This window comes from Poecilia latipinna, unplaced genomic scaffold (genome assembly GCF_001443285.1).
Source record: "Poecilia latipinna isolate Pla-1442-1.1 unplaced genomic scaffold, P_latipinna-1.0 Scaffold131, whole genome shotgun sequence".
In the NCBI taxonomy this organism is placed as follows: Eukaryota; Metazoa; Chordata; class Actinopteri; order Cyprinodontiformes; family Poeciliidae; genus Poecilia; species Poecilia latipinna.
Genome location: NW_015112747.1, coordinates 473,850 through 499,500, shown reverse-complemented (window position 1 = coordinate 499,500; position 25,651 = coordinate 473,850). Strand labels below are relative to the sequence as shown.

At 38.3% G+C, this 25,651-nt stretch overlaps 4 protein-coding genes and 1 long non-coding RNA gene across 9 annotated transcripts in view; 1 reads left to right on the top strand and 4 right to left on the bottom strand.

Annotated features, from left to right (window-relative positions):
- LOC106945167 (synaptonemal complex protein 2) overlaps window positions 1–7,818 on the bottom strand; it is a 25,381-nt gene extending 17,563 nt beyond the window's left edge. The window contains exons 1-29 of one of the 3 annotated variants that reach the window (XM_015028641.1): window positions 7,713–7,818; window positions 6,642–6,751; window positions 6,408–6,548; window positions 6,193–6,321; window positions 6,000–6,104; window positions 5,890–5,914; window positions 5,588–5,673; window positions 5,392–5,486; window positions 5,271–5,305; window positions 5,015–5,157; window positions 4,862–4,914; window positions 4,596–4,641; window positions 4,312–4,410; window positions 4,127–4,187; window positions 3,884–4,032; window positions 3,598–3,654; window positions 3,330–3,416; window positions 3,129–3,234; window positions 2,724–2,839; window positions 2,088–2,142; window positions 1,939–1,984; window positions 1,762–1,841; window positions 1,233–1,672; window positions 1,009–1,136; window positions 875–911; window positions 719–786; window positions 567–612; window positions 350–393; window positions 148–208 (exon numbers count right to left, since the gene is read on the bottom strand). In XM_015028641.1, the coding sequence (XP_014884127.1) occupies window positions 148–208; window positions 350–393; window positions 567–612; window positions 719–786; window positions 875–911; window positions 1,009–1,136; window positions 1,233–1,672; window positions 1,762–1,841; window positions 1,939–1,984; window positions 2,088–2,142; window positions 2,724–2,839; window positions 3,129–3,234; window positions 3,330–3,416; window positions 3,598–3,654; window positions 3,884–4,032; window positions 4,127–4,187; window positions 4,312–4,410; window positions 4,596–4,641; window positions 4,862–4,914; window positions 5,015–5,157; window positions 5,271–5,305; window positions 5,392–5,486; window positions 5,588–5,673; window positions 5,890–5,914; window positions 6,000–6,104; window positions 6,193–6,321; window positions 6,408–6,548; window positions 6,642–6,665 (2,562 nt within the window). In that variant the 5' untranslated portion in view covers window positions 6,666–6,751; window positions 7,713–7,818. The remainder of the gene's footprint in view (window positions 1–147; window positions 209–349; window positions 394–566; window positions 613–718; window positions 787–874; window positions 912–1,008; window positions 1,137–1,232; window positions 1,673–1,761; window positions 1,842–1,938; window positions 1,985–2,087; window positions 2,143–2,723; window positions 2,840–3,128; window positions 3,235–3,329; window positions 3,417–3,597; window positions 3,655–3,883; window positions 4,033–4,126; window positions 4,188–4,311; window positions 4,411–4,595; window positions 4,642–4,861; window positions 4,915–5,014; window positions 5,158–5,270; window positions 5,306–5,391; window positions 5,487–5,587; window positions 5,674–5,889; window positions 5,915–5,999; window positions 6,105–6,192; window positions 6,322–6,407; window positions 6,549–6,641; window positions 6,752–7,712) is intronic. The other 2 variants (XM_015028639.1, XM_015028640.1) reach the window with 2 other exon arrangements.
- Window positions 7,819–9,378: 1,560 nt separating this feature from the next.
- Window positions 9,379–11,457, bottom strand: ppp1r3da (protein phosphatase 1, regulatory subunit 3Da). The gene is made up of 2 exons (XM_015028638.1): window positions 11,155–11,457; window positions 9,379–10,861 (listed from the first exon to the last, which is right to left on the bottom strand). The coding sequence occupies exons 1-2, from the start codon at window positions 11,226–11,228 to the stop codon at window positions 9,907–9,909; spliced, it is 1,029 nt and encodes a 342-aa protein (XP_014884124.1). The 5' UTR covers window positions 11,229–11,457; the 3' UTR covers window positions 9,379–9,906.
- A 754-nt stretch (window positions 11,458–12,211) lies between these two features.
- On the bottom strand, window positions 12,212–13,263 carry LOC106945166 (uncharacterized). Of its 3 annotated transcripts, none has more exons than XR_001424497.1 (3): window positions 13,070–13,263; window positions 12,552–12,863; window positions 12,212–12,389 (listed from the first exon to the last, which is right to left on the bottom strand). It is a non-coding gene; the product is annotated as an uncharacterized LOC106945166 (long non-coding RNA). The 3 variants fall into 3 exon arrangements; XR_001424496.1 differs by having other exon boundaries at window positions 12,546–12,642; XR_001424495.1 differs by having other exon boundaries at window positions 12,552–12,642.
- A 141-nt stretch (window positions 13,264–13,404) lies between these two features.
- On the top strand, window positions 13,405–16,802 carry fam217ba (family with sequence similarity 217 member Ba). The gene is made up of 4 exons (XM_015028636.1): window positions 13,405–13,904; window positions 13,996–14,092; window positions 15,133–15,197; window positions 15,313–16,802. The coding sequence occupies exons 1-4, from the start codon at window positions 13,786–13,788 to the stop codon at window positions 16,754–16,756; spliced, it is 1,725 nt and encodes a 574-aa protein (XP_014884122.1). The 5' UTR covers window positions 13,405–13,785; the 3' UTR covers window positions 16,757–16,802.
- Window positions 16,803–18,667: 1,865 nt separating this feature from the next.
- On the bottom strand, window positions 18,668–23,803 carry ttll9 (tubulin tyrosine ligase-like family, member 9). Its single transcript, XM_015028637.1, has 14 exons — window positions 23,658–23,803; window positions 22,658–22,704; window positions 22,490–22,582; window positions 22,249–22,360; window positions 21,950–22,135; window positions 21,745–21,813; window positions 21,574–21,664; window positions 21,428–21,468; window positions 21,241–21,328; window positions 21,044–21,102; window positions 19,868–20,064; window positions 19,514–19,627; window positions 19,131–19,255; window positions 18,668–18,946 (listed from the first exon to the last, which is right to left on the bottom strand). The coding sequence occupies exons 1-14, from the start codon at window positions 23,670–23,672 to the stop codon at window positions 18,876–18,878; spliced, it is 1,308 nt and encodes a 435-aa protein (XP_014884123.1). The 5' UTR covers window positions 23,673–23,803; the 3' UTR covers window positions 18,668–18,875.
- Between the last annotated feature and the right edge of the window lie 1,848 nt (window positions 23,804–25,651).

Below are 25,651 nucleotides of genomic sequence, written 5' to 3'. Positions count from 1 at the left end.
CTCAAGACAGCCATAACATTATGATTTTTTACAAGTGTATGTACACTTTTGACCACAACTGTATGTTGTCAGACGAGCCAATATGCAGCCATGCTGCTCCAAACTGAGAAACATCAATTATTTTGGACCACTATAACTCAAGCGTACTTTTGCCAGAGGTTGCTCTTTCTTAGATGTGATGAGAAATGTAGAGGAGTTGTGGATGCCACTGTCAAACAAAAATAAAATGAAACAACCAGAAAAAGAAAATCTCAGAAGTTCCACATTTGAATAGTTATGGAGTGAAACCTCTGAGGATTAGATAATTTTTTTCTTCATTTTGTCATTGTATAATGTTATTGTGGTTCACCTGGTTGATGTGACAAGTGATTTGGTAAAGGGTTGGTTCTCTTTCTAATGGGCAAGAAAACATTTATAAAACTTAAATATCCACAGTAGTTAAAAACATTAAATCTTGACAAATGTTGGCCACTGAATTACAGGTCAAGGTTCCTACACATTTTTCATTTGCAAAACAACCAAGTAGGAGATTAAGGAAGAAAGTAAGGAAGAAAAGGATCTGTTACCCCAATGGAGAGAGGAGAATCAGCACTGAATTCAAAGGTATCTTTCCTACGAAACAAAAGGGAGATTAAATACAACTTCAAATAAATTACAACCCTAGAATTTATCATTTCCTCCCCAATTTTCCCAATTTCAACTCAAATGTTTGCATTACCTGTTTCTGACAGAGGCTGTGGTTGAGTTTAAGGATTTCCTAACGTTTACTTTTTGGAGTGTTTCCATCTGTAGCATAACATATCTTCAGTTAAACAAGCAGGTGCCACAGTAATTTTTCAGGTAAAGTCAAGATATCAGCTAAACAAAGACTTACTTTACACGTCGGCATCTTGACCATGTTAAAGATTGATCTACGACGACAAAAAAAAAACCAGGCAGTACATGGTGTTTTTCTGCTCTAACTGAAGTATGTTTATTGATATGAAGAAAACCCCTAAATGTGCATACCTGTTTATAAGAGGGGGAATCCAGTTATGAGTCATTTTCTCTGCGCTGCCTTTTCTTGTGGGTTGGGTTTTAGTCTCGTAACGGCTGGAGATGAGCTTCATCATGCTAGCTGTGACCTCTGAGTCTCTCTGAGTTGTACGTGAGAACGAGATTAAAACTGATCACTGAAACAATTAATAACTTTAAACTGCTGGTTAAATGGATTGAATACACAGAATTCATACTTTGTCTCTCCCCGAAATCGCCATCTTGACGTCATCTTTGACCTGAGATTGTTTTTGGTTCTGGACAGTCTTATTTGTGATGGTCTTCTCTGAAGCTTTCACAGCACCAGCATCTGCCTCCAGTGCCGTCTTTTCTTTCCCCTTTTCTTTAGATTGTTTGCTTCTCTGAGCCCTTTGCGTTTTGGGAACAGTCACAGAAGCACGCGTGTTTTCTGAGTCTGTTTCTCCGGAGCCCCGTTTGGTATTGGACGCTTTCCTGAGGTGATCAGCTGATTCTTGAGGCGGAGGATCTTTGCTCCTGTCGTTGAGGAGCTTCTGCAGGCGCTCGGTCAACTCACTGTGGAACTGCTTGTGGAGAACAAGACTTGACCCGGAAACAGACAATTTCTGGCCTGAGGAAGGGCAGCGCTGCTGCGGTTCCAGCAAACTTGAATTAGGCTCTGAACAGAGAAAGATAACAGCACAGATTAACACACACATGCATACATACATATATGCTATGTTGATATCGGTTATCAACTTTGTTTACCAAGTCTTGATAATGAGGTGATTTTCTGAGTTGGCATCCTTAGCATTTCAGAGTCGGATAATTTGCTCCAGTTAGAGCCACTGTAGGTTGAACAAACAAAACGACTTCTCTTTATAGAAAATCTGTCTTTGATTAGAAGATTTCCAAATGAGAGTGCAAGTTTATCCCTCGACTTACGTGTTACATGCCGCTCTGGGTTGTGTGTCGGGTACAAAATTGGATTCTGGAGGTAAAAAGGTGATGGAGAACTTTTAGAGGTTAAAGAATTACAAACCCATGTTTGTATTTTTGGTGACAAGTTCAGATCAAAGTCACTGTAGCAATACCCTGAGACTTTTCTTCGAATAGAAAGGAATCTTCTGCTGCTGCCACAGGGATCTTCTGTAAGGAACACAGAAACAACGCATAAAACTGAATGACATGCAGCTATTAACATGCAACTTTCAGCCAACCATGATACCATCGGTGAAACAAAAAGTAATAATTTTCAAGACTTTTTGTAAATGAACAATTAATTCTGCTGAGTTTTTGTAGAGGTCGTTTTACAATTTACCAACATTAATTTTTACTATGGAATTAGTGGCAAATATTATTTCTATTATTTCAGAATAAAAAGAATGGAACTTTTTTTCGGATTCTGTTGCTTTCTGTTGCTCTACCCTTTAGAAACTGTAAGAAATGAGATGGGAATTAGCCTAAAATATGATTAAAAAATGTTAAACTTTCAATCCAATTTATCATAAAAGTTCTGGTATATTTTACTTTATGTAACAAAATAATACAAAAAACGGTAAATTGATAGACCAATAAATGGTCTTGTTTAAGGTCGATTATCTGTTTTAACTGTGTGCTCAACATAAAGGGCTTTACAAAAACAATTGTATGCCTTAAACCTGAAATGTTGATGTATTTTATAAGACAGACCAAGCAGTGCATCATTTAAGTTTTCTTTTGTGACAAACCTGTTCCTTGTTGCCAAACACTTCTGTGCTGCATGGTGTTGTGTTGTGGCTGTTGGTCATAACAGCTGTGCTGCAAACAGAGAACTTCAGCAAAGAGGTGCTGCCTTTGTTATTGGCTGTAATGTACACATAAAAAGAAAAGCAAATGGTATCAGGTAAAGGTTGAGTCGCATGCTTTGTGCCTTAATCCTGACAGACAGGTTGCTGTAAAAATTATTCCTTAAGAGAAAATAAATGAACTCAGGATTGGTCAATGAACAGGTGTGCGCTGCAAAGCAAAGTATCAACCATATGCCAAGTTGGAACTTGAGCAAAAACAATCTAACACAACCACTAACACATTCAAGCTGGTATTTACTTATTCCTTACGCTACTCGTGATGTTGCACTTTCAGGCGTTACTCACTTGATGACTTAGCAGGAAGAAAACAGCCGACATTTACACTTCCTCTCTCACTGCTGCTGATGTAGATGGTGGACTCTGATATCCGCTGTCTGGCAGGGGTCACCATCTAGATGCAAGACAAAAGACAACTTGATATATTCGCATTATGTTAATGTTAAACAACCGACTACAGCATTTTTATGTAAAATCCAAACGTGTTGCCTGTGCAGGTGCAGTTGTGGTGGACAACAGGAAGGGGGCAGTGTTTTTCTCATTTTCACTCAGAGACACCTGGCTCTCTGGAACAACCTGTGTGAACAGACACACATGCAGCAACATCAATACACAAATTTTTGGTTTTGCTAAGACAGCTTGAAGACGCTCTGAGGAATAAACTTGTCGACAAAGGATCAGCACACTGCATTTCATGTGTAAATATCATATTGAACATATGGCTATAAATAAAGCCTGTTGTCAGGGTTTTGCTTACCTGGGTGCTGATCCCTTCTACTGTGTGTTTAGCTTCTGTTTTCACTACATGGGTGCCCTGACAGAATAAGAGAGATTAATGCCAGACAATAATTTATTATGACCAAAATGTTTCCTTTTCTCACAGTCTAATCGACACTATATACTAACATTTAATTTATTATTATTATTATTTTTTTTTTTTGTGGATTGTCAGGTTTCCCCACCTTAATGTTTGATCAAACCCTTTTATATACCACAGCAAATGTTGCGGTATTTATATATTTTACAACAAATCGGTCACTAACTTTGTTTTTGTCATCTCCAAAAACACTGCGAGCAGCCTGCAGGATGTCCAGAGAGGAGCTGAAATGGATGATGAGACTGGATCCTTCCACTGAATCAACAACGACAACCTCTGATAACTTGAGTAGCAAGACTTTCCTCTTGGCCACCTCTAGAGATAAAGAGCAGTTTTTATTGTATATCGTCCATTTATCTCGCCTGCAGTAAAGACCAAAGATACAGAGTTATTTCAGGGCCGTGGTAACCTGTCACCGTGTAGCTGAGGACTTCATTCTCATTGATGCAAACTGTTTCCCAGTGGCCATCCTGGATAAAACAGAAAATTTGGCCTTGTTAGGCTCTAATCGAGGCTAACTTTCGATAAACCATAATGAACAAGTTCTCTTCGGTTGATTTTGATTCCCACAGAACAACTTTGGTGTGCCAGTACCTCTTCATCAGGTAAAGAGAAGTAAAAGGAGATGCTGCTGCTGCCGAGGTTGAAGTCAATCCAGAATTCCTCGAGTTTCTCGTCGGATGGCATCAACAGCTAACAAGATAAGCAGAATATTTTTGCAATAACTACTTACATAGACTAGTAAATTACCACTTGTGCACAAAACCTAATGACAAGATAATCATTCACTACCAGAGTACATTTACTTTCATGCCAGAATCATGTTTTAGAGTACCAATACATATTAAGCTCTGATTAAAAACCTTTTTGACACCCACCTCATACTTGCCCAGATACACTCTCAAACAGGGGTAAGAGTACACTCTGCGGCACAGAAAGGACACTGCTGTTCAGTTAAAAATACAAACTTTCCAAACTCAAAAAACAAATATTATTCATGTTTCAGAGAAAATGTGGTTAGAAATCATCCAAAATTTTTAATTATGTAAGTTTCTGCGGTGTGACACAGCAAAGCAACATGCAACGATTATTGTTTGAATTCATTTCATATAATTAAATGTGACAATGTATTGTGCTCTCGTACCTTCTTTTGTCTCCCTGCATCCCGTTCACCATGTTCAGAAACCTTCTGCAAGCCTAAAATTACACATTTATAGTTTTTTTTTTCTTGTCTCTTAAAGATAAATAAAACAGCATGTTACTCCAGTAAGTAAATATTCATATTAATTATTATCACCGTTTCAAATTCGGAGTCAATGATCTGGGCAAAACCACTGGCGACATGGGCCATGCTGAACCACTGGTCTGCGAGCTTCTTCCTCTGATCGGGAGTGGCCATTCTGCACAATGCCTCCATCAGGGATGACTGCAAGTCATAATCTGCAAAATAGGACGTTTCTGTATTTATTTTGGACGGAAAAGGCAGCAGAGTTTGTTTAAAAAATATAAAAATAAAATTAAATAATAAAAAAATAAAAAAATAAAAAACTTACCACCACCCTCCACAATCCGACCTGCCAGTTTGCTCCTGCAGAAAAATAAACGCACACGGGTTCCAGCAAGCGTGGAAAGTTTAGAAATCGGAACCACATCGAGAAAACTACAATTACCCACATGATATCTGAAGCATCTTGTGATGTTAGGATCCTCCTATTTTTCTTGAACTCCACCGGGATTTTATCCAGAATTATGTTATATTTACGAATTGCCTGTCGGAGCAAAATGAATGCGTTTATTTGCAGCCAAAGACCTCCGTGCATCAGACTCAACGTCATTCTCAAAAGAACAAGTTACACAAATTCTTCCCCACCTCTTTCTGGATCAAAATGTTGATTCTGGAGTCTACTGCCAACTGACCGACAGGATACAGGAAGGACTCAGTCACTTGGGAAGTTCCTGAAAGGAATGTCAAGGAATAAAGTTAGCAGGGAAACGAAATACCTTTAACCACTTACTGTCATCTGATTTTATGCAAATAACGCACAAGTGTCACAATTTATTGTGCTATACCAATTGCATACAATTGAAGAAACAGGATTTCTAACTCTGTTAGTTTTCTCAAAATTTTTTTCCAACCAAAAGACAAATAAAATGTGAAATTTACAGACATACCCTCTTTACATGACTCATGAACTACCTGCAGCAGAGGAAACAGGAGAAAATATTTTAGGCAGAAAACGTGTTGTTGCACTAAATGTATTAACTGATGAACAAACGCTCACCATTAAGGCATTTAGGAAGTTCTCCGAGAGCGCAAACATGGTCTCATCCCAGTGTGGGCCGTGTTGGATCCACAGCTTCCTGCATTTCTCAAACCACTGAACCATGTACTCAAAAAATAATGATAATAATTTAAAACCTGAAAATACTTACTCTGTAAACATTGTTGGGTATGTTTTAATAGCATATACTTATCTTTTTAATTAGTCCTTGAGATATTAAACCTGAAAGTCCTGCCCCACTCGGTAATTTCAAATTGTTCCCACATTTGTAGAGGCTCACAAGTCCCAAACTGGCCGATTTGGTCTCTTTTTGATCCAAACCCTAAAGAGTATAAAAGTTCTTCAGAGTTTTTTAATAAAGAAATTAAACTAAGAGAATGATGAACAACTATTTGGACCTAATCTTACCCTGGTGACAAGTTTGTCCAATTTATTGAGGAACTGTTGGGAGCATTTAATAGACATGTCTTCAAATGTGTTTCTCTCTAAGAACAAATCGAGAGGCCGGACATCTCCACTCTTCAACGCTGCGCTGATTATATTTTCCAACTGCACAGAAACATTTCAAGTTTTGGAATGCTGTCACTTTCGCAATTAATACTGGAATAACCTTGAAGTGAACTGACAGTGATGCAGACCAACCTGAGGGCTCAAGCTTGGAGCCATTCTGGCTTCCAAAGAAACACTTCCTGTTTCTTTCCTGTTTCAGTTCATCCTGTGCAGTCCTCAGGATGAACTGAGAAAACATACACCTGTCAATCACAGGTGTATGTGATCGACATACACATGTCGATCACATACACCTGCCGACCTGCCAGTTTGCTCTGCAGAAAAATAAACGCAAGCGGGTTCCAGCAAGCGTGGGAATATGTACTATATGTACTATATGTACATATAGTACATATAATGTACTAGATGTATTATAATGTACATTATAGTATAATGTACTATATGTATAATGTACATTAAACATTATAGTATGGTGACTATGAGGTTATAATTAGATGTTATTTAACCCCCACGCTAACAACTTATATATATATATATATATATATATATATATATATATATATATATATATATATATATATATATATATATAAAATAAACCCATTGTCTACTGTGGGAAGCTGTGATGATACTGGCTCAAGAATGAAATGGAAATGAGGTGGAATACATTCTAAAGCAATATACAAATAATAAATGTATTTGTACACAATATTTGAGCACATGTATGACTAACTTATTTATAAATATACTTAACATAGAGAAGAATCTATTGATATGCAATGGCTTATATATATATATATATATATATATATATATATATATATATATATATATATATATATATTTATATTTGTACGAAATAGAGGATACTGCTGTCTCGGAGTATATCTTCAGGACTGTTAAAAATCTGCTAATGACATTAAAAACAATATGTGTAAACACTAACAAAGTAAGCTTACTTACTCTTCGTATGTTCCATCATTCACCTAGAATAAATCAGCCTAAAGTAAGCGTATATAAAAACACAGAGCCAAGTTAAAATATCCGAAACCTACTTTGCTAGCTTATCGACAACTTCTGATAGCAGTACCTTCACCTTTTGGGTTAGATAACAATTAATACTCAACAATCATAATGGAACTGAACGGGTGAAAATACGTCGATAAAATAAGCATTACACAGTGTTAATTGTGAGCTACTTACCGTATCGTAAAAACCACCCACACGAAATAAGAAAAAAGTATATTTTTGACCGTTATTTTTAGTTCAAACGGCTATCAGGAGACCCGCGAAATCTAAGTCAATCTCGCACGCGCGAGTCAGGCAAATGGTGACAATGCTGACGTTGGTTTCGTCAAATGGAGGAGGTAAATCTAATTTTGTAATCACTCGGATTTCAAGACTATGGAAGGTAGCAACCAATGCGGTATGGTAACTACCACATTGCTAGACACGTAAAATGTGTGGTTATGTTTTACCAACTAAGTAGACTTAAAGTGATATCACCATTACTTCCAACACTCCGACTCTTATCAACATTGACTTTGCTTTAGAGTGTATGTGCACAAATTCACATATTCGTAAAAGATGTTCAACAATAATTATAGATTTTTGTTCAGGCACATAAAATGTAGGTATAATTTTTTTTGTTTAGTGTTTTTATGATTCGTGATGTGAGAGTTAGGACCATAGACATGGTATGATATTTTTGTGTATGGTAAAAAGGGATATCTGGTACGCTAGTGTCGTTAACATAGAAAAGTAGACTTATGTAGAGGTTCAAATACCACAGCTATACGTTCGCCATATTGTGAGGGGCATGTAAGTCTACAAGGTCACCACATTGTGAGGGGGAGGTTAAAAATTAATACTAAAAAATCCGTTCAATTAATTTTGATAAATAGTTTTTAATTATAATGTAAATATAATTTTTAGTATAAATAAGAACGACATTTTGACAAAGATAAACATTTTATATTGATTACAATAAAAGAACATAAAATGTGCCTCAAATATCTTACCTTATTTCACTTCAGATACCCAGCAAATACATTTATTTTTGAATAACAGTAAAAGAGTGAAAGTAAAAATATCTAAAATATTTTTTCATGTAATTGTTTTAAACTCCCGACCCCACTAAGGGACAAGGGTGTTAGAAAATGGATGGATGGAATTGTTTTATATAACTAAAGTACATTAAATCCATATATTAGTAATATATATAGTCAAAAAATTTGCATCATCTTTATTATTAAGGAGTTGATTTTTCTAATTAAGAAAAAGGGCCAACTAATAACTGATCTAATAACTTCAAAGCAGAATTCTCTTTTATGGGTTTTTAATGCATTTATAAAAGTGTCACTCATGATATCCAACATCCAATCCAGGTGTCCATGCAAAATTCATTCTTCCTCTTACACTGAGTGTCAGTTTTTAGGGGATACATTTAGGAATACATCATACATCATCTTTGATTGAATAATATTTTTCAAACCAAACACTGACAGCATGTTTAATCAGAAAACATGAAAAGAAAGTATTGAAAAAAAACCAACCCTTATAACACTGATCTTATTAACCTAAATTTTTTTGGCATAGCTATATTAAACTGAAATACATATTTCATTACTAGAAATCAGAAATACTGGGATTGAATACAACTACAGATGGACCAATCAATCACAAAAACATTGCGTTCTGTCAGAATTTTCCTTTGATTATCTCTGATTGGTGTTTAGTCTAATTTACTGTCCACAAACTCATCATTATTGCACTGATTAGAATTTAATTAAACAGATAAAGTGTACGGACAAATGTTTTGACACTTCAATGAATCAGAAAGCTTAAAGCACATTTTTTTTCTCTTTCATCCGTAACTTTTTTTGTGCTTAGAACAACAAAAAATCAAAATTGATCCAAAATTGGAATTTGCAGGTTAGATCTGTTAGAAAACTGCATTGACCAGGAAAAAGATGCTTGTTGCATCTCTAAATAAAACACCTGCAATTTTTAAAAAAATTGTTTTTATTTGGAAAATGCTCTGGACATCGTATTTAATGGGATCCAAGTAAAAATGTATACCGAGAGAATATTGGGCAACAAATTTTGCATGAAATCATTTATTCCAATAGATATCTAGCAGGGTGGCCTCCCCTTTTAAAATGTCCCTGTGTGGAGTGTGTTTAAATACATATTATTTATTTCGTGCAATTTTTAAAACTACAAATGCCTTAGTGCTCGATCTCTTCTATCTATAAAAGTGCTTGTAGATTCTGTTGCTTAGCATAATTTTTCTAGCAGTGCTTAAGCAACATATCCTCTATAGATATTCTCAATATGTATTGTTACTACATTTAAAGTGCTCACATTGCATTTTTTTACCCATGTAGTCTGCATCCTAAATGAAATGCACCATGCTGTCTTCACATTCTTTAGGCACTGCTAGCTTGTAGTTTTGGCAGACTAATTTATAATTCTTTCCATCGTTGTTGTCCCAATATTCAGCCCCACAAACTTTGTATTGGATAGCAAACTCCAGCTGTGCTCCTGGTCGAAGGGAGGGAGGGACTGGTAGGTGGAAACGAAATGTATCACAACTAAATTCCTCCCCTCTTCCTCCTTCTCCATCGCAGGTTTTGGTGACAGTGGAGACCCAGGAAGCCTTGGTTTCCGCAGAACTTTTCCACTCTGTAAACGAATACCGAACTTCAACTTCTTTCTCAAAGTCTAAGTTTAAGACTTGCGTGATTCCGATAATGCCCAGTTCGAAGCACAAGACCCTCTCCAGACACACTTTCTGTTCGTGGAGACGCTGCAGGAACTCTGGCTGGTCACCGGGCTGTTGGGCAAAAACCGGCTTTAAGTATGGCAAGTTAATCTCAAGATGCCTTCCATCTGTCATCTCGGCACCCATCAAGAGTCGGAAGGTAACATGTTGTGGCACAAATGGGTCCTCGCCTGATTTAAACACCCTAACGTCTTCCAGGTCCAGCCCAAGAGAGTCGATAAACCTCACGCCAACACCTCTGCTCTGTTTCTTTTTGTTCTGGGTGCCAGAAGGCAGAGAGCGTGACCGTTGTCGGATGATAGGCTTCGGCGTAGGCTCGCAGGTGAGGAAGCTGTGGGAGTCTTGTCCTTTTGGCCGAGTAACTCTGGGACTTGGCGGACGGATTGGGACAGGCTTCCTGATGGTGTTGGGCTTGTCAGCTCGAAGCATTTCGTTCACATTTACAGTCAAGAAGGGCCTAGACACACCGCTGCAGCTAGACAATGGCTGTTGAGATTTGGGGGGGTGTATCCTCTCATGTCCAAGGAACCACTCTCTTTCCATGTTGTCTGCTGGCCTTTCTGACCTATATAAATACACATTGAAATTAGCTTCGAAGCACAATCACTTAGTATGTCACATTAAGTTTATAAATCTGCTCTAAGCAAAGTGTTTAGGATCGAAATTAAACTTTTTTTAAAGAAAGAACATGCACAGCTTTTTCATGAAACTGTACTGCCAGAAACTTCGAGTGGGCGTGTATGCTGGTAGTACGTGCCCGACTGCACAGTCTGTCTGAACAGCTGCAGCAATACTGAAAATGCCCTTAATTATATCAAATAAGCAAACGTGCATCAAACAAGCAAACTTTGACCTCACCTCAACGTACACAGATACGAAGCGTGTTGCATGCAGGCTGCAGAAACACTGTAGCTTATTGCTCGATCCTCCATATAAAGCAATGTGTGGCAGAATTTCGGGTCGCGCTACGTCGTTAAGACTGCAAGACTGATTTCAAGCATGAACCCAGACTTATGAACACTAACAGTTCCCATGAACCCAGCGTAAAGTCGATGGAGATCGGCTAACAAGCGCGCAGTTAGGAGGAACTCTTTGGGTGCGCACCATTTGTCAGCTGGCATGGAAAACGAAAACGGCGCCAAGGTGGGCGTGGCCTGGAAAAATTTCAAACGAATCATAAACTCCTTGATTTTAATGTTTACAAGGTAATTATTTTTTAAGACATTGAACAATTATATTATATTATAACTGCTTTTCCTTTCAAGTATGCACTCAAAATGGGTCGGATTGGAACTGCAAAACATGATTCTAGCTTCGAATAACTTATATATATATTTATATGTAGATGATGTATGTGGGAATGAAATTATACATGTGTGCATGTACAAATATAACTGCATAGTCTTCGTTTATGTATCTCTCAGTTATGAAGATATATATGCTTTAAGCATCTGCTTTTAAGGGCTCCACCAGAGAAACGGAAGCAAGTCCTGCCTATACAGAAAAAAAACAAGCACCCCTATTCATTCATTCATCTGGCACCAAATTAGCTGCAATATTGTGCCAGAAACCCTTTTTTTATGGCACATAAAGAAAGTGTCTTGTTTTTTTGTTTGTTTGTTTTATGAACAGTAGATATTGTTTCATGAGCAGGAATTCACAATATGCACCTTACAGGTTTGTCATAGCACCCTTTCATCGCACATGGGTCATTTCCTAAATCTTAAAAATATGAACATTTTCATGACTTTGGAATGCCATTTGCTTGGAAGTAACATATTAATATATGTTATTGTATCTCTTAAGTGAATTACTTAACTAATTTAAAAATATATGTAATTAAAAGCAGTCTTTATTAGCAAAATTTTGTGTTCTCATTCAAATAAATTGCATACTTAAAGTGTAATGTATAAAACAGATTCTGGAGACAGTTTAATTTGCAAAATTCCAGTAGTTTGTTACTCTCTCTTGAAGAATGCAGTAGAAAAAAATAGAATCCAATTTCCTTCCTGTACGGTTCCCATTGGTTGATCAGGCCATCATGATGTCTCCTTCAGACCAGCTCCTGAGACAGCTGAATATCGAAACTTACACTGGGAAGAGAGATGGGGAAAAAAAAAAAAAAAAAGGATGAACCAGCAAGGACCCAGACCCTGCAATGAATTTCCTACTAACTGGCAAATACTTGCATAACATCTTATAAAATCCAGAGGACTCCAAAGCATTTCACACGACATTAAATAACTTACCCATACATTCAAATGCCGATGGAGGTATGCCACATGGTAGCCACAGAAGCACCAGTGCTGCTTGGCCCTCTGACTAGCACCAGCGGACAAGGCAGGACTTTAAGGACACAACAAGGACACAACGATGGAGATGGATGGCAAAGGGGCTAAACCCCACCGATTACAGGACGACCTCCTACCGCCACCACCATAATACTGATTTGGTGTGTTTCTTATTTGCGGCAGAAGTTTCTCCATCTGTCACCAGAGCTTTGCCAGATAGTGTCGGAAGCCATACTCTTCTCAAATGACTGGCAAATGTCCACTTCTACCACTTGACTGTAATAAACATAGCAGTTTTTTTTTTTTGTTTTTTTTTTTTTTTTTGCATAACAAGACAATAATTAATCAATAGAAAATTTATTTGATGTGTGCATATCAACAAGCAGGTGAAACATAGTAGTTTAGTTTATGTTACTGCTGCACATTTATCCTGTCAGCTATTAATCCTGCTATCAACCAAGATCCTTCAGACAGGTGCTTACCTGACCTTCACTTTAGAGAAACCTCCGCCAAAACCGTCCCGTTATTTCTTGTAGCCGAGTGATTCGCCGGCTGACTGTTCAGAAACGCGCCCACTGATGTTGGCTGGGTGATTGAGTAATTCAAAGCTGATTGCCAAAAGTGTGTCTTGCTTTTCACTTCCTGCATCTATTTTGGGGCCTCAAAATAAGATTTGTTGCATCTCAAGTGTTTTAAAGTGATAAGTAGACTCTTTTAAACAGCGCCTTTGGCGGGTTTAAATCTCGATTACTGACGCTTGCACTTCAAGTCCCATGATGCACTCCGGCGGCTCGCTTCGGCACAGGCAGCGAGCCAGTCAGCAGCAGGTAAACAAACCTATCTCACAGGGAAACAAAGCGTCTGCGCTGCTTTTGCTTTGTTGCATTCGTAATGATGAAAAGGATGACAGTAGAATTAGATATGCCTTTTCTTGTCACAGGTTAATTACAATTAGAAAAAAAGCGGAATTGCGTTTGAGCAGCGACGTAGCGTCGAAGACCAAAACAGTACTTCGTGTGTTAAACCTGCAGCAGAAGAGGAGAGGCTGGTGTCTTCACATGATGCATTGCAGCACCTCGGAGAAAATGGGTTATTTTAGCCGTATTCTCAGACTAGACCGTCTGATTAGAGATGTCGGCTGGCTTCTTTAGCTACCGTGCAAGACAAGATCCGTGCTGGACTCCAGACGCAGCGTCCCATGTGGTGCAACATGGGCCCCATCATGCAGGAGCGCACGGCTTCCACAACACTGAAGCGCGTCGTTTCCAAGGAGAAGATACGAGTTAAGAATACCGAAAATAGCGGGTCACTTACCAGGTAGGCATTTGCTACACTAATGGGACTGAACGTTGTGCTATGGATTGTATTGTTTTTAAAGACATGCCTGATGCTATTTTCTGTTTCATAGCTCAAAGAAATGTAACAAGACCACGAAAGCAATGAGCCAAATGAAAAATGGTCTCCCGGGACCAGATAAGGATAAGGACACAGCAGCCCTACAGAGGGTATGTGACTGGCACCGTGACTAATTAGTATGCAATAGGTATTAATACCACAGGTTACTACTGTTACTACTGCCCAGTAGTAATGGGCCAGAATAGACTGTCCAAAAGTTACACCTTTCATTCAGCACAGCACTGGGTAAGATGTGTTGTACAATTAGAACTGATTATCTTTGCACCTGTTTGACACCCATCTAAAGTTTTCCTACTGGCTTTGCTGAGTTGTTTGTATTAAGTCAGGTCACAGGGCTCTCATTCAAGAAGCCTGTGTGAGGCCAGGCACAGGTGGTATCCCTACAGCATGAACAACGTCCTTCTGCAGTCAACAAACTCACACCGGCTGAGTAGTGCATAGTGTAGCTGCACTGCTTGAACCAATTCATGTTTTCGCATTTTACAATCAGAAAACTTAATGTAGGTTTAGGGGGGGTGTTATGTTATAAACATAAGAGTGAACTTCCACTTCACACTTGCATGTGAAGCGAAAGTAAGATTATCCACACTCTACTAGTTTTGCACATCTAGGGATTGACAGATCTAGTGACTCTTGTAATATAATTAAAAATCAGTCCGGTTCAGTGGAAAGTTCTACCACAGATTATTTATTTATTTACATGAATAACCTTTGACCTTAAACATTTAATTGTGGCTCAGACTGTATGTTTGGGAATTGCTTGTTCCACGTGTTTGATGAGTTTCCGACATGGCTTGTGACAAACTGAATACACAACTTTTTGTGGTTTTGTATAAACAATCACTATTTTTAGAGTGCACACATAATTGTTCACGTGTCTACAAATTCTCCAACCTGAGCAGCAGATCTTTTTTTCTCCTCCATGCAAATCTTTCTGCTTGTTTGATTAGTGCTCTCCTTGTCTAGTGTGTCAGTGTAGGTGGACAACCCTGTCTTTGTATGTTTGGAATTGAGCGGTACTCTTTTAATTTTCTGATAATGGATTGAACAGTACTTTGAGTTATTTGGAGCTTGGCATATTACTTTATTGGACTGAGAATGATTTTGCATTGTAATTACCTTTCTGCAGAGTGCTCAGTCTAAAGGTGGCAGGATGAAGTCAGGTGCGTCTCAAAATGCAAGCAAACTCTCGAGGTAAGAGCTAAAAGTGGTGTGCATTATTTCTAAGTGCTTTCCTTCAAGTACATTAAATCCCTAAATCCTCCAACGACTTCTCCCCCACTCTCTAAATCCATCTGTCTCTTCTCAGCCCTGAAGCAGAAGTTGAGTTTAGGCCTCAACTTCGCAAGCAGTCATCTGCGCACAGGAAAGAGGAGAAACGAGAAAATCAGCGGCTGTCGCCGTGCGGCACCGAGCTCCTCCCGAATCGCCAGGGGATGGGAAAAAATCGTCGAGCGCTCTCTCTGCCTATTTCTCCAATATCAGGGCTACGGATGTCGTCATCCCACCCGCTAATGCATTCTCCAGCTCCGACCCCAGAAGCACTGCAGCAGCACTACAACAACAAGGAGGACGACTCTGACAGCGCTAGCGATCTGTCAGACTCTGAGCGGCTGCCCGTTTTGCCCTCGCCGTGCACCCCGTGCACGCCGCCCCACCTCAACCTGCGGGCAGAGATCATTAACACTAATGACTTCCTCCCAGATATTCCAGGACCCCATGGGATGGCAGGGGACGAAGAAGAGAGTGAGAAACCCGCATACACATACTCTGATTTCCTGCCTCCTCCCTTCAACTGCTGGAGCCTGAGACAGCTGGCGGTGTTTCTTCACACAGAGGGTCGCGGCGCCCCCCGACCCAAGCCTGTGGGGCCCTTAGAGAAGTACCTGGAGAGGCTGCTGCAGCTGGAGTGGCTTCAAATCCAAACGGTGCAAGCAGAGAGCAGCCGCCCCCCTGGGGGTCGCACAAGACCGCAGAGCTTCCCTTCTTCCACGGCCGCGCTCTCGGCCAGACCTCACACCGCGCCATCTTCCCGACTCAACTCCCCCAAAGGGCTGCGGCACGGCTCGCGAGCCTTCCCTTTCACACCTGTTAACAACCCGCCGTCGCCTGCCTCAGCCCAGCAACAGCTCTCCCGCTTTCCAGTGTGTCCGCACTGTCACATGCGCTACCCTCTCTGCAACGGAAGCTGCTCTGCCTACGCCTACCAGCACCACTCGCGGCTCAGCCCATTGCTTGAGCGCAGGGCGCGCCCAGGAGCGGCGGCGAAGCGGAGCAGCAGCGAGACCCGAGCCGCCTCCTCTGAAGGTAGGAGCCCTGGAGCACAAGGCGGAGGGGCAGGGGCCCGAACACCAGTTAGCCCCTCAGCTGGGAGGAGTCATCTCAGGCACATGCAGGCTGCGGGCAACGCCCGGAAACAACCCCAGGAACCCGGCACTAACCAAAAGGGCAGAGGGCAGGTGAGGAAAAGCCGCGTCAGAGCCAACTCCGAGACAGATGTGAAGAAGGAGCCCAGTGGGGTCAAAGGCACGGCCGCCGAGAAACGGGGACATCCTGGAAGCAAGAGAGAGCTCATCGCTTCCAAGAGAGACGAGAGGGACTGTCAGAAGGCCGAGGCGGGAAGTCAGGCCTCTAAAACTGCCACGAAAAGAGCTGCTAAAGACCCAGCGAATCTCTCCAAAGCTCCACCTAGCAGCCACAGCATTCCTAAACAAAATGGCAAAACAAAAAATGTGCACTTTGTTGCTAAGTAACCCCTATAGGCCTGAAGTATATTGCTTTAGATAGTGGTTACTTGGTTAAAAATAATCCTAAACCTATGCTTGCTTTGTGTAAAATCTGTGTAAAACTAACATGCTCTAACCCTTATACAGCAGGATGCACACAGCCTTTAAACCGTAGACATGGTCTGTCATTCATCAACTAGTAGATAATAGTAGACATACAGGTGTGTCCTAATAAATTTTAATATCCTCAAAAAAATATTTATTTCACAAATTTAGAAAGTAAAACTTATTTTATAAAGATTAATGACAGATTGCATACATTTTCAAAAGGTGTTCTGTCCTTCCACATAATTTTCCTTTTGCGTCTTACCCAGAAGGAGGTCCTTCTGGTGGACTTTCTGCTGGACAATTGTCCAGTCGGTGGGCTTACCCATGATTGTGTCGTCCATGGGCGTCTATTTAGAAATAATTTCCTTAGCTAATATTCAGATCATGTGAGAAACTGAATTTTGAGTTTTCATGAGTTGTAAGCCACAATCTCTCATCATCACGCGTATAAAACTACTGAAATAAATAAACTCTCCAGCGATATTCTAATTTTATTGAGAGGCATCTGTATTTTTGGCATTTGTTTAAAAAAAAAAGTGGAATTAAAAGCGTAAAGCTGAGCTCTGCTTAAACATCTGGTTCAGTATCAACATAGAGACAGCTCTGAATTTTAATGCACTGCGCTGTCATCCCTCCGTTCTCTACTAATGTTAAAATAGAGATAGGATAAATGAAAACAGATACAAGCATACATAATGCATAATGATATTTAGTACAAGTCATAGCATTTCATAAAATACTCAAGCAGCTTTTGATGTTTGAATGTATTTTTGTTTTATGTCATTGTTTTTTTTTTTTATTATAATTCTTTTGTGACTCGTGTTTGAAACGTTTAAGCGTCTCTTCAGCAAAAAGATACGCATTGGATCATCTTGTGACTTCTTTGAGATGTACTGTTTTTTTCACCACTCTTATTTTTTTTTTTTTGTTTTGTTTTGTTTTCTTTTGTTACAAGGGCTTTGCACTGTCGAAAAGCTTGAATTGTAGTTTACGTTAACTTGATGTATTTTGCATAGAGGTGAGGTCGTCTCGTCACTGAAGGCGGTGGATTGTTTGCTACGAATGTAAATGCGTATTTTTCCAGAATTTCTATACCATAGCTATATTTATGAGACGTCGTTGTGGTCGACTTTTATTTATTTTTTGTCATCTACATGTTTACATTGTGACTAACTTTAAAAAAAAAGAATAAAGAAAAAAGAGGGATTGTTTTGTAGAAGAGCTGAATGTAATTTCTCTGGCCTCTGCAGTCATCCCAATGATTTGAATGGAGCTTTGACACATCATGGCAGCTGGGCTGTAAACTGGGTGATGGCGGACAAATCACCTCCACATTCCACTACATACTTAATGTCTGTAGAGCAATGTTAATATTGCAGCGCTTTGTCTGTTTTATAGTTTGATTTAAATGTTCAAAGCACTAAAACTAATGTAGATGTGACGTACTATGACTGCACTCACTAAGTATATATTTATGTAAAATGTCAAAGCCATAGTGAAGGGGCCGGGACAGACAAATATTGTTCATGTGCAGACTATACACTACGTTGAAAGATTGTGGTATTTTTCTCAGTGTTGGACGCGAGTATTTGTAAGGCATAGAAATAAATGTTTTGGACACAAGAAAACTTGTCATTCGGTTGTTTGTCATATTGGCACAGACCAGCATACAGGGAACTGCAAAAGTCGGGGTTGGACTGGGTTTCTCTAACACATGTGGATTAAACCATTCTGTTGTAGCTGTATTTATATTTTGACCCAGGTAGATTCTTAAGAAAATGAGTTGCTCTGGATTTTATGTAGGGCATCAGAGTAAAGGGGGATTGAACACAAATGCACATTTCAAATTTTATTTGCGAAAACAAGACATGACGGTCTGTTCCCGTCTCGTTAAATCAACCTGCTTGTTGCACGTTCAAAATTGGTTCAAATGTTGTTTTTACATGCAGAAAACATTGGGGGAAACTGGGTCGGCGTCTTTTACCACAAAAAGAAAAAGAAAAGAAAAGTGAAGCCGTGTTGGAGATTCCGGACACAATTAGGTCCTCTTCTGAAATGGGAATGGTTTAAAAAGATGGCGAAGCTGCTTCTCTCTGTCATTCAGACACCCTGCAATGAAGAACAGGCAAAACCAGAGGGTCATTATTAATAGAGCAATTCAGACCGTAAAGCACACCCCTATGAACTGAATGGTAATAATAGATTAGCGGATCACTTTCAAAACCAAAAAAATGAGTCCTCTTTTTCCCCCCCTCCCCTTATTAAGATTGCATTAACTTTGCTGCTAAGTTACCCAAGTATGTGTTGGCAGTGAAACATGAACTGCCAAATGTTTGTAGGTAGATATCCTCTCTATAGACAGGCCCATTGTTCCACATGAGATCATAGCCTCCCACTCTTTTCTCCTTGCCAGTCAGCCTAATGAGAAAGAAAACAATCCATTAGAGTGCCTATCATCCCCTGGACAGACTTTATCTCGGAAGTCTAATTACATGCTAGTCCATCTTTACCTCTGTAGCATGTTCATTCATACCATACAGTTATTCGATATTACGTGCCTAAGAGATGGCGAAAGCCATTCTTTTTGAACTCTGCGTTTAATGCAAAGACAGGAAGTCCCCCACGTGTAGTTTGCTCATGTCAAAGTGCAATCATAGTGATAACGACGCCTTTTACCTTCCCTCCATGTCAACAACATTCAAAGTGTCCTCCAGTAGTCTGAACTTCATCTCGTAATCCTCCCGACTGCTGGGGGAGTTAGATGGAGATGCATTCACCTCAATTAACCACCTGTGAGGAAATGGAAGGTGGCATTCGGAGCTAGAGTGACAGAAAACCTCAACATGATACTTTTGCATGGCGCAAGGCCTGCTGTGGAGCTTTAGCTACAGTTAAAATTATAATAGCAAATTTATTTGTTTTTTTTTTTTAGACAAGTACGTCACGTTCCATGTCAGCCTGTAGTTTGTTTTCAGAGCGAGAAAAACAGAGGGATTGTAAAACAAAGGCTCACATTGGTAAAGCACTTACGGCTTGAGTTTCTCGTCCAGAAGTATATCGTAACCGTAGAGCTCAAAGCAATGTTTGTCATTTATAATGACCTTTTGGACGCTCTGCAGACTTCGAATAAAGATGTTATCCATCTGTTTGAAGAGGATTTCAATCAACTCCCTACCATGTTTGGCAGTCAGGTATCTCCGAAGCTGTTGCATCTGCCATTTGCATCCCTATTGTATATAAAGCAGAACAGTGACATATGCACCTACAACAGCAAATAGCATGACATACGTTTTCAAAACGTCAGACATGTACAACACCTCGTAAAGTAATTATACTTTTTTTTTTAACATCCTTGCATTTTGTCACATTACGGACTTCAAATTTGAGATTATGTGATAAATCACAACAATTTAATTTAAAATTGTGGAAACTGAAAATTACATTTTTTTTTTTCATTTTGCAATATCCTAAGGAGCCACAATTGGTTCCTTAGGACTTTTCCTTGAAAATAATGTGCAGTCAGGTTGGATGAAGAGCATCTGGGAAAAGTACTTTTAAAGTCTTGCTGTAGAACGTTGATTAGTTTCAGATGTGGAGTTTGTCGAGCCAACTGGAGGCTCAGAGACTCAGCCGATGCTGCATCTGGCATTTGTTCCAGGTTTATGGTCGCTCACCTCAGCTTCGACAGGAGCTCTCAAAATGCATTGCTAAGTACCTTTGGATTTATTTTTCAAGCAGTTTTCACTTGATTGCAGCACGGTTGAATCATTCATATATGACTGATATCTGGTTTTCCCAGTATTTTAACTATACATTTGATTTTTTAAAAGTTTTACCTAGTTTGATTTGTAAATAATTAGTGTCAAAATTCTTTCTGAGTACTACTAAGGGTAGCGCTAGTTCTGCTAATGCTACATGTATCACAGTTTGACAATATTACATCATTAGGGTGGATACCATAGCAACAGTTTCAAGTAGTTTGGACCATTTAACAGGTTTTTATTTTTCCAAGACTTTGAATTGTCTAGCTGAATTTATTTTCCCATCATATTTGGACTTAATAAACAAAACATCCTCACACAGAATGATGCTGCCACCACCATACTTCATTGTTAGTCTACTTCCACATTATTCATGCAAGAAAAAAAAGAGTACTTTTTGCACTATGTGTTTTTTTTGTTGTTGTTGTTGTTGTTGGATACATACCTTTTCATGATTATAGTTTGGAGCTGTTTTTTGAACAGACACATTAGTGAGGTGCATGTCTGAAATAAACACTAAGGAACACTCAGAAATCTCAGTGGACAGGAGCCTGACAATATGGGAATATTTCAGCCACACTTGTGCTGTGGATTATTCTTTATACCTTCAAACACTGGCAGGTAAAAAAAAGAAAGGGATACACTTATCGTCGATGGTGCTGAGCGAAAAGCGAGTTCCTGAGAAGCGAGCGAAACCGTCTCTGTATAACCATGCCTTTAAGGGAACATACTGAAAAACAACACAATATATATGTGTATATATACAATGTGCAGATATAACAGCAATGTTGACAACTTAAATAAAAACTAATGACTTCTTGCTACATACTGACGTGACCAGGACGTAAACTCTCAAATCAAATTTTCTCCCTGTGATAATAAAAAAAACATGTCAAGTGAGGATTTACAACATATAATAATGGGATGTCTTATATTGATACTATATTATCTTATATCAGTATTTCAGCTGATTACCATTAATCAGGTAAGGGTTCTCTATATATCTCTGTGCCACATAGTTTTCCACAGGTGCTGCATCTTTCTGCTCTTCTGAGTGAGAGCTTTCCTGTGAAATACAACACATGTCAGTCCAATTTAGTAATTGCAAGTACTATAACTTTTTTTCATAAAAGGAATAAACGTTACCTTCTTCCAGTCTATAATATCTTTCAATTTCCTGAACAGGAAAATCCCTTTGCCCTGAGATTTTGCTACCTGAAAAACACCAGACAGTTTCAAAGTTAAATGCGTTCTTGTCTCTTGGATCTTCCAAACTGAGAATAGAAGTATATTTTTTTTTTTTTTTTTTTTTTTTTGCACTGGGTCTCTTCTGTGGTCTCATTTAGCTCACCGGTTTCATGATCCAGATGCTGCCAGGGTTTCGATTGAACTCCTCTACAAAGAGATGATACTCGCTGGGCAGGACAAAGGTGCAGGGGAAAAAGTCACATTTAGAGGCTTCCTCGCGGCCAACTTCCTTTTCCAGATTCTTCTGGTACCTTTTGAGGTTTTTGACCATAAGATTTTTGCGGGACAGCTGTTTTAAAAATACAAAACCACACAAAGGTTTGTACTTTCTGCTAAAAAAAAAGAAAAAAGAAAAATGTTTTAGTTTATCACCATAATGCACCAGAATTGAAGATATCTCACCTCGTAATGGTTACGAAAGTGATTTATTCTGACGTGTTCGTCCAGGTATGAGTGGTCAAAATTCTCCCTAAGCCAACCCACATCACACCAGTTGAAGTCCCACTCTCCATCACTGGAAATGGGAGAAAACAAATCAACAAATCAAAACAAAGAATAAAGAAGAGAAAGATACTAAGGTCTTTTTGCCTAATGACCTGCCTTACTGCAAAGGTCCCCCCCCCCAATTTATCCCTGAACTCACTCTTTGACTTCAACCCAGTTTGGTCTTTGTTTCAGGACATCTTGTATGGTGTTCAATAAGCCGCATTTATAACGCACGCAACTTCTTCCTTCCCTGAGGAGAAGCAGCAACAAAATAAGTTTCCAGCAGCTAATTTATCACATTAGCCAGTTTAGACAAAACACCCACCGTTCCTCACTTTTGCCACTATCATTTGAGGCTTTATTTCCAGATGTCTGCAAAAGTAAGAAAAGAAAACTTTAAGATTTGATGAAATCTCTTTTCTTGTTTTGTAAAGAAGAACCAGCGCTTTCTAACAGTGCTGGGAAAAAGAATTTACCATACAAAACCATACATATACTTGACAACATGAACTAGGTGAACTGATCTCAAAAATAAACATGTCATAACCCGATCTTAAAAAAACATAAAAATAAAATAAAATCGAGAACAAAAAGAACAAATGACAAACAAAATAATTGACTTGTTCTCGGTTTGACTTTGATCCATTTATTGCTCGCTCTCTGGCGTCCTTCACATTAAGTTCGTAATTATTGAAGGCTAAAGGAGCAATAAAATTAACAGAAAAGAGAGAAAGAGAAACTGGGCAAAAGTTTTCTGTGATAGTGGTTTTAGACTAAAATTACCCAAAGGAAGAGATGTCTCCGGTTTGCTTCCCCCCCAAAAAAAATTGTTTTCTTATCACAAGAACTCTTGCTAAAGGATTGTGTGGACTGGTGAAAGAAAAAGGGAACTTTTGGTGCTTAACTAAATACATTTTAGAAAAAAAAATCATATTGTCAGTCAAACACAATACACATCTTAGGACAATCAAATATTCTTAGACAATTTAGGTTGATGTCGAATATTCAGAGACTTTTATTGTTGCACCGTACTTTTACTTGATTAATATTATTTATTAAGTATCGTTACTCTTACTTGAATAAAATTTCTGGCTACTTCACTGTCACTCCACTGAACATAGAGAATGTACGAGAAATAGACACACATAAAGTGCATGCTTAGGTGACACTTCTTTCTGAGCGATTTGGAGATCAAATGAAGTTACATTAAGCATTAGATATTTTCATTTGAAGAATTGTACCCTGTTCTAACATTAGGTATGATGCTAAAAAAAAGTGTTCCTTCTGCCCGAATTTGTTATTTTGTATTCATGTTACTTGTTTACCTTGTGCTTCGACATAGACCCGTTCACCACGAAACAGCAGCAGTAGGCTTCGGAACTCTCTATTGAGGTATTTGTATGGAGAAAGCTACATTATCTGAAAGGACGTCCACAAGAGTGTCGGAAGAGTTGTTGTCATGACTACCGAGAAACCAACCGGAGTGGGGATATTGTCCCAAAGAGTTTGCCGTAGTTCCTCGAGAAAATAAGTTTGTTCGTAAGTATTATATAGATTGTATTTATTTATTTATTTATTTATTTATTTATTTATTTATTTATTTATTTATTTGGACGGACTTGCCTTTACCGAACTGATTAACTTTAGACTGTCGAAATGCAACTGAAAATATAATGTGAAGAAAGAATAAAACAATCATCAGTTATGACTTTAAATTTAATAATTTGACTTAGATCTCCTATTGAAATTAACTTGAAATGGGTGTCATATATAAATATTTGGAAATGAAAGTTGATTTCCAGTTTTGTCTTTCTTTGCTATTTACCATCTGATAACCACACGGGGGCACAAAAACCTCAAATAAGTAATATAGAGTTTTTGGTTCTTTTCTCAACATTAGAGTTTTAAACATTAGCATATACCCTTTAAAACAAGCCAAGCCTGTCAAATAATTTATATATCAATATATTTTGTGATTTGAAATAGTTCATTGCAGAGTCTAGCATTTTATTATAATAATAATAATAATAATAATAATAATAATAATAATAATAATAATTATTATTATTATTATTATTATTATTATTATTATTATTATTATTATTATTATTATTATTTTAGCTAGTACAACGGTTCTATTGAATAATAGGTGCTGTTTAGTGAGCAAGAACTTTATAAATCAAACAATCCTGTTTTGAGTCACCTGGTTTGCACTTTGATCTTTCGTTCATGCCAAAAGATTAAAATCCTGCTCTGCTTATTGAGAAAACACCATTATCTTCATATTCCCTATCTAAGTACCTGCTAAGATCAATGGCTTTGAACAAATCTATATTCATTTTGTGACTAAGACACTCTGTTTTCCCTCTGTTTAGCACACCTTGCAGATTCTGGTTTTGTTGATCATTTTGTTTTGCTTTGTAAGATCAGAAAAAGGCGGCTTTGGGCGTACTGTTTATCCTGCCTCTGAAGTCTGTGCGCTGTCCAGCTCATAAAACAGTGGTGATTATTGTTTTTAACACATTGCAGTCGGTAATGTAAAAAATAGCTTATATCTGGCTTAGATTCTTGTGGAAAGATCAATAATAGGCTAGAACCTCAATCTCAGCTATGAAGCAACAATAAATGATCTACCATATTGAAAACTAATGAAAAAATAGGTTAGCCCACAATGAAAATGACTTTCAGTTAAATTATAATGTGGGTGGTCAGCTACTGCAGTGTCTCAACTGGAAAACAACACAAGGCAAACATCTGAGCCAAAGCTTAGTTTCACAATGTTTCTCACTGAGCGGATGAATTACAACAGAATTTTTTGTATGTAATTTTATGGACATCAGAGTTTGGGGAACACATCTTTTATCATGCATTGTATTATTCAGAATTTATTTTTATTGTTAGCAACACTGAAGATAAAGCAAAAGAAGATATGGTAAAAGAAAATTACATATTTAAAATTAAAACAAATGGTGGGGATATAGTCTCATCAAAATCCTGGACTGGAACCTCTAGTAAAAATGCAAATGAGCTTCAATATGTTCAGACACATAAGACAATTTCACATGAGAATCAATCAATCAATCTATCTATCTATCTATCTATCTATCTATCTATCTATCTATCTATCTATCTATCTATCTATCTATCTATCTATCTATCTTTGTTGGCTTGTAGGGTAGGGTAAAATCTGTTTAAACGTTTTTGTTTATATATATATATATTTATATATATATATATATATATATATATATATATTTATATATATTTTTTTTTTTTTCAAATAAGCAACACAATTCAGCAAGCAAAAAAAAAACAACAT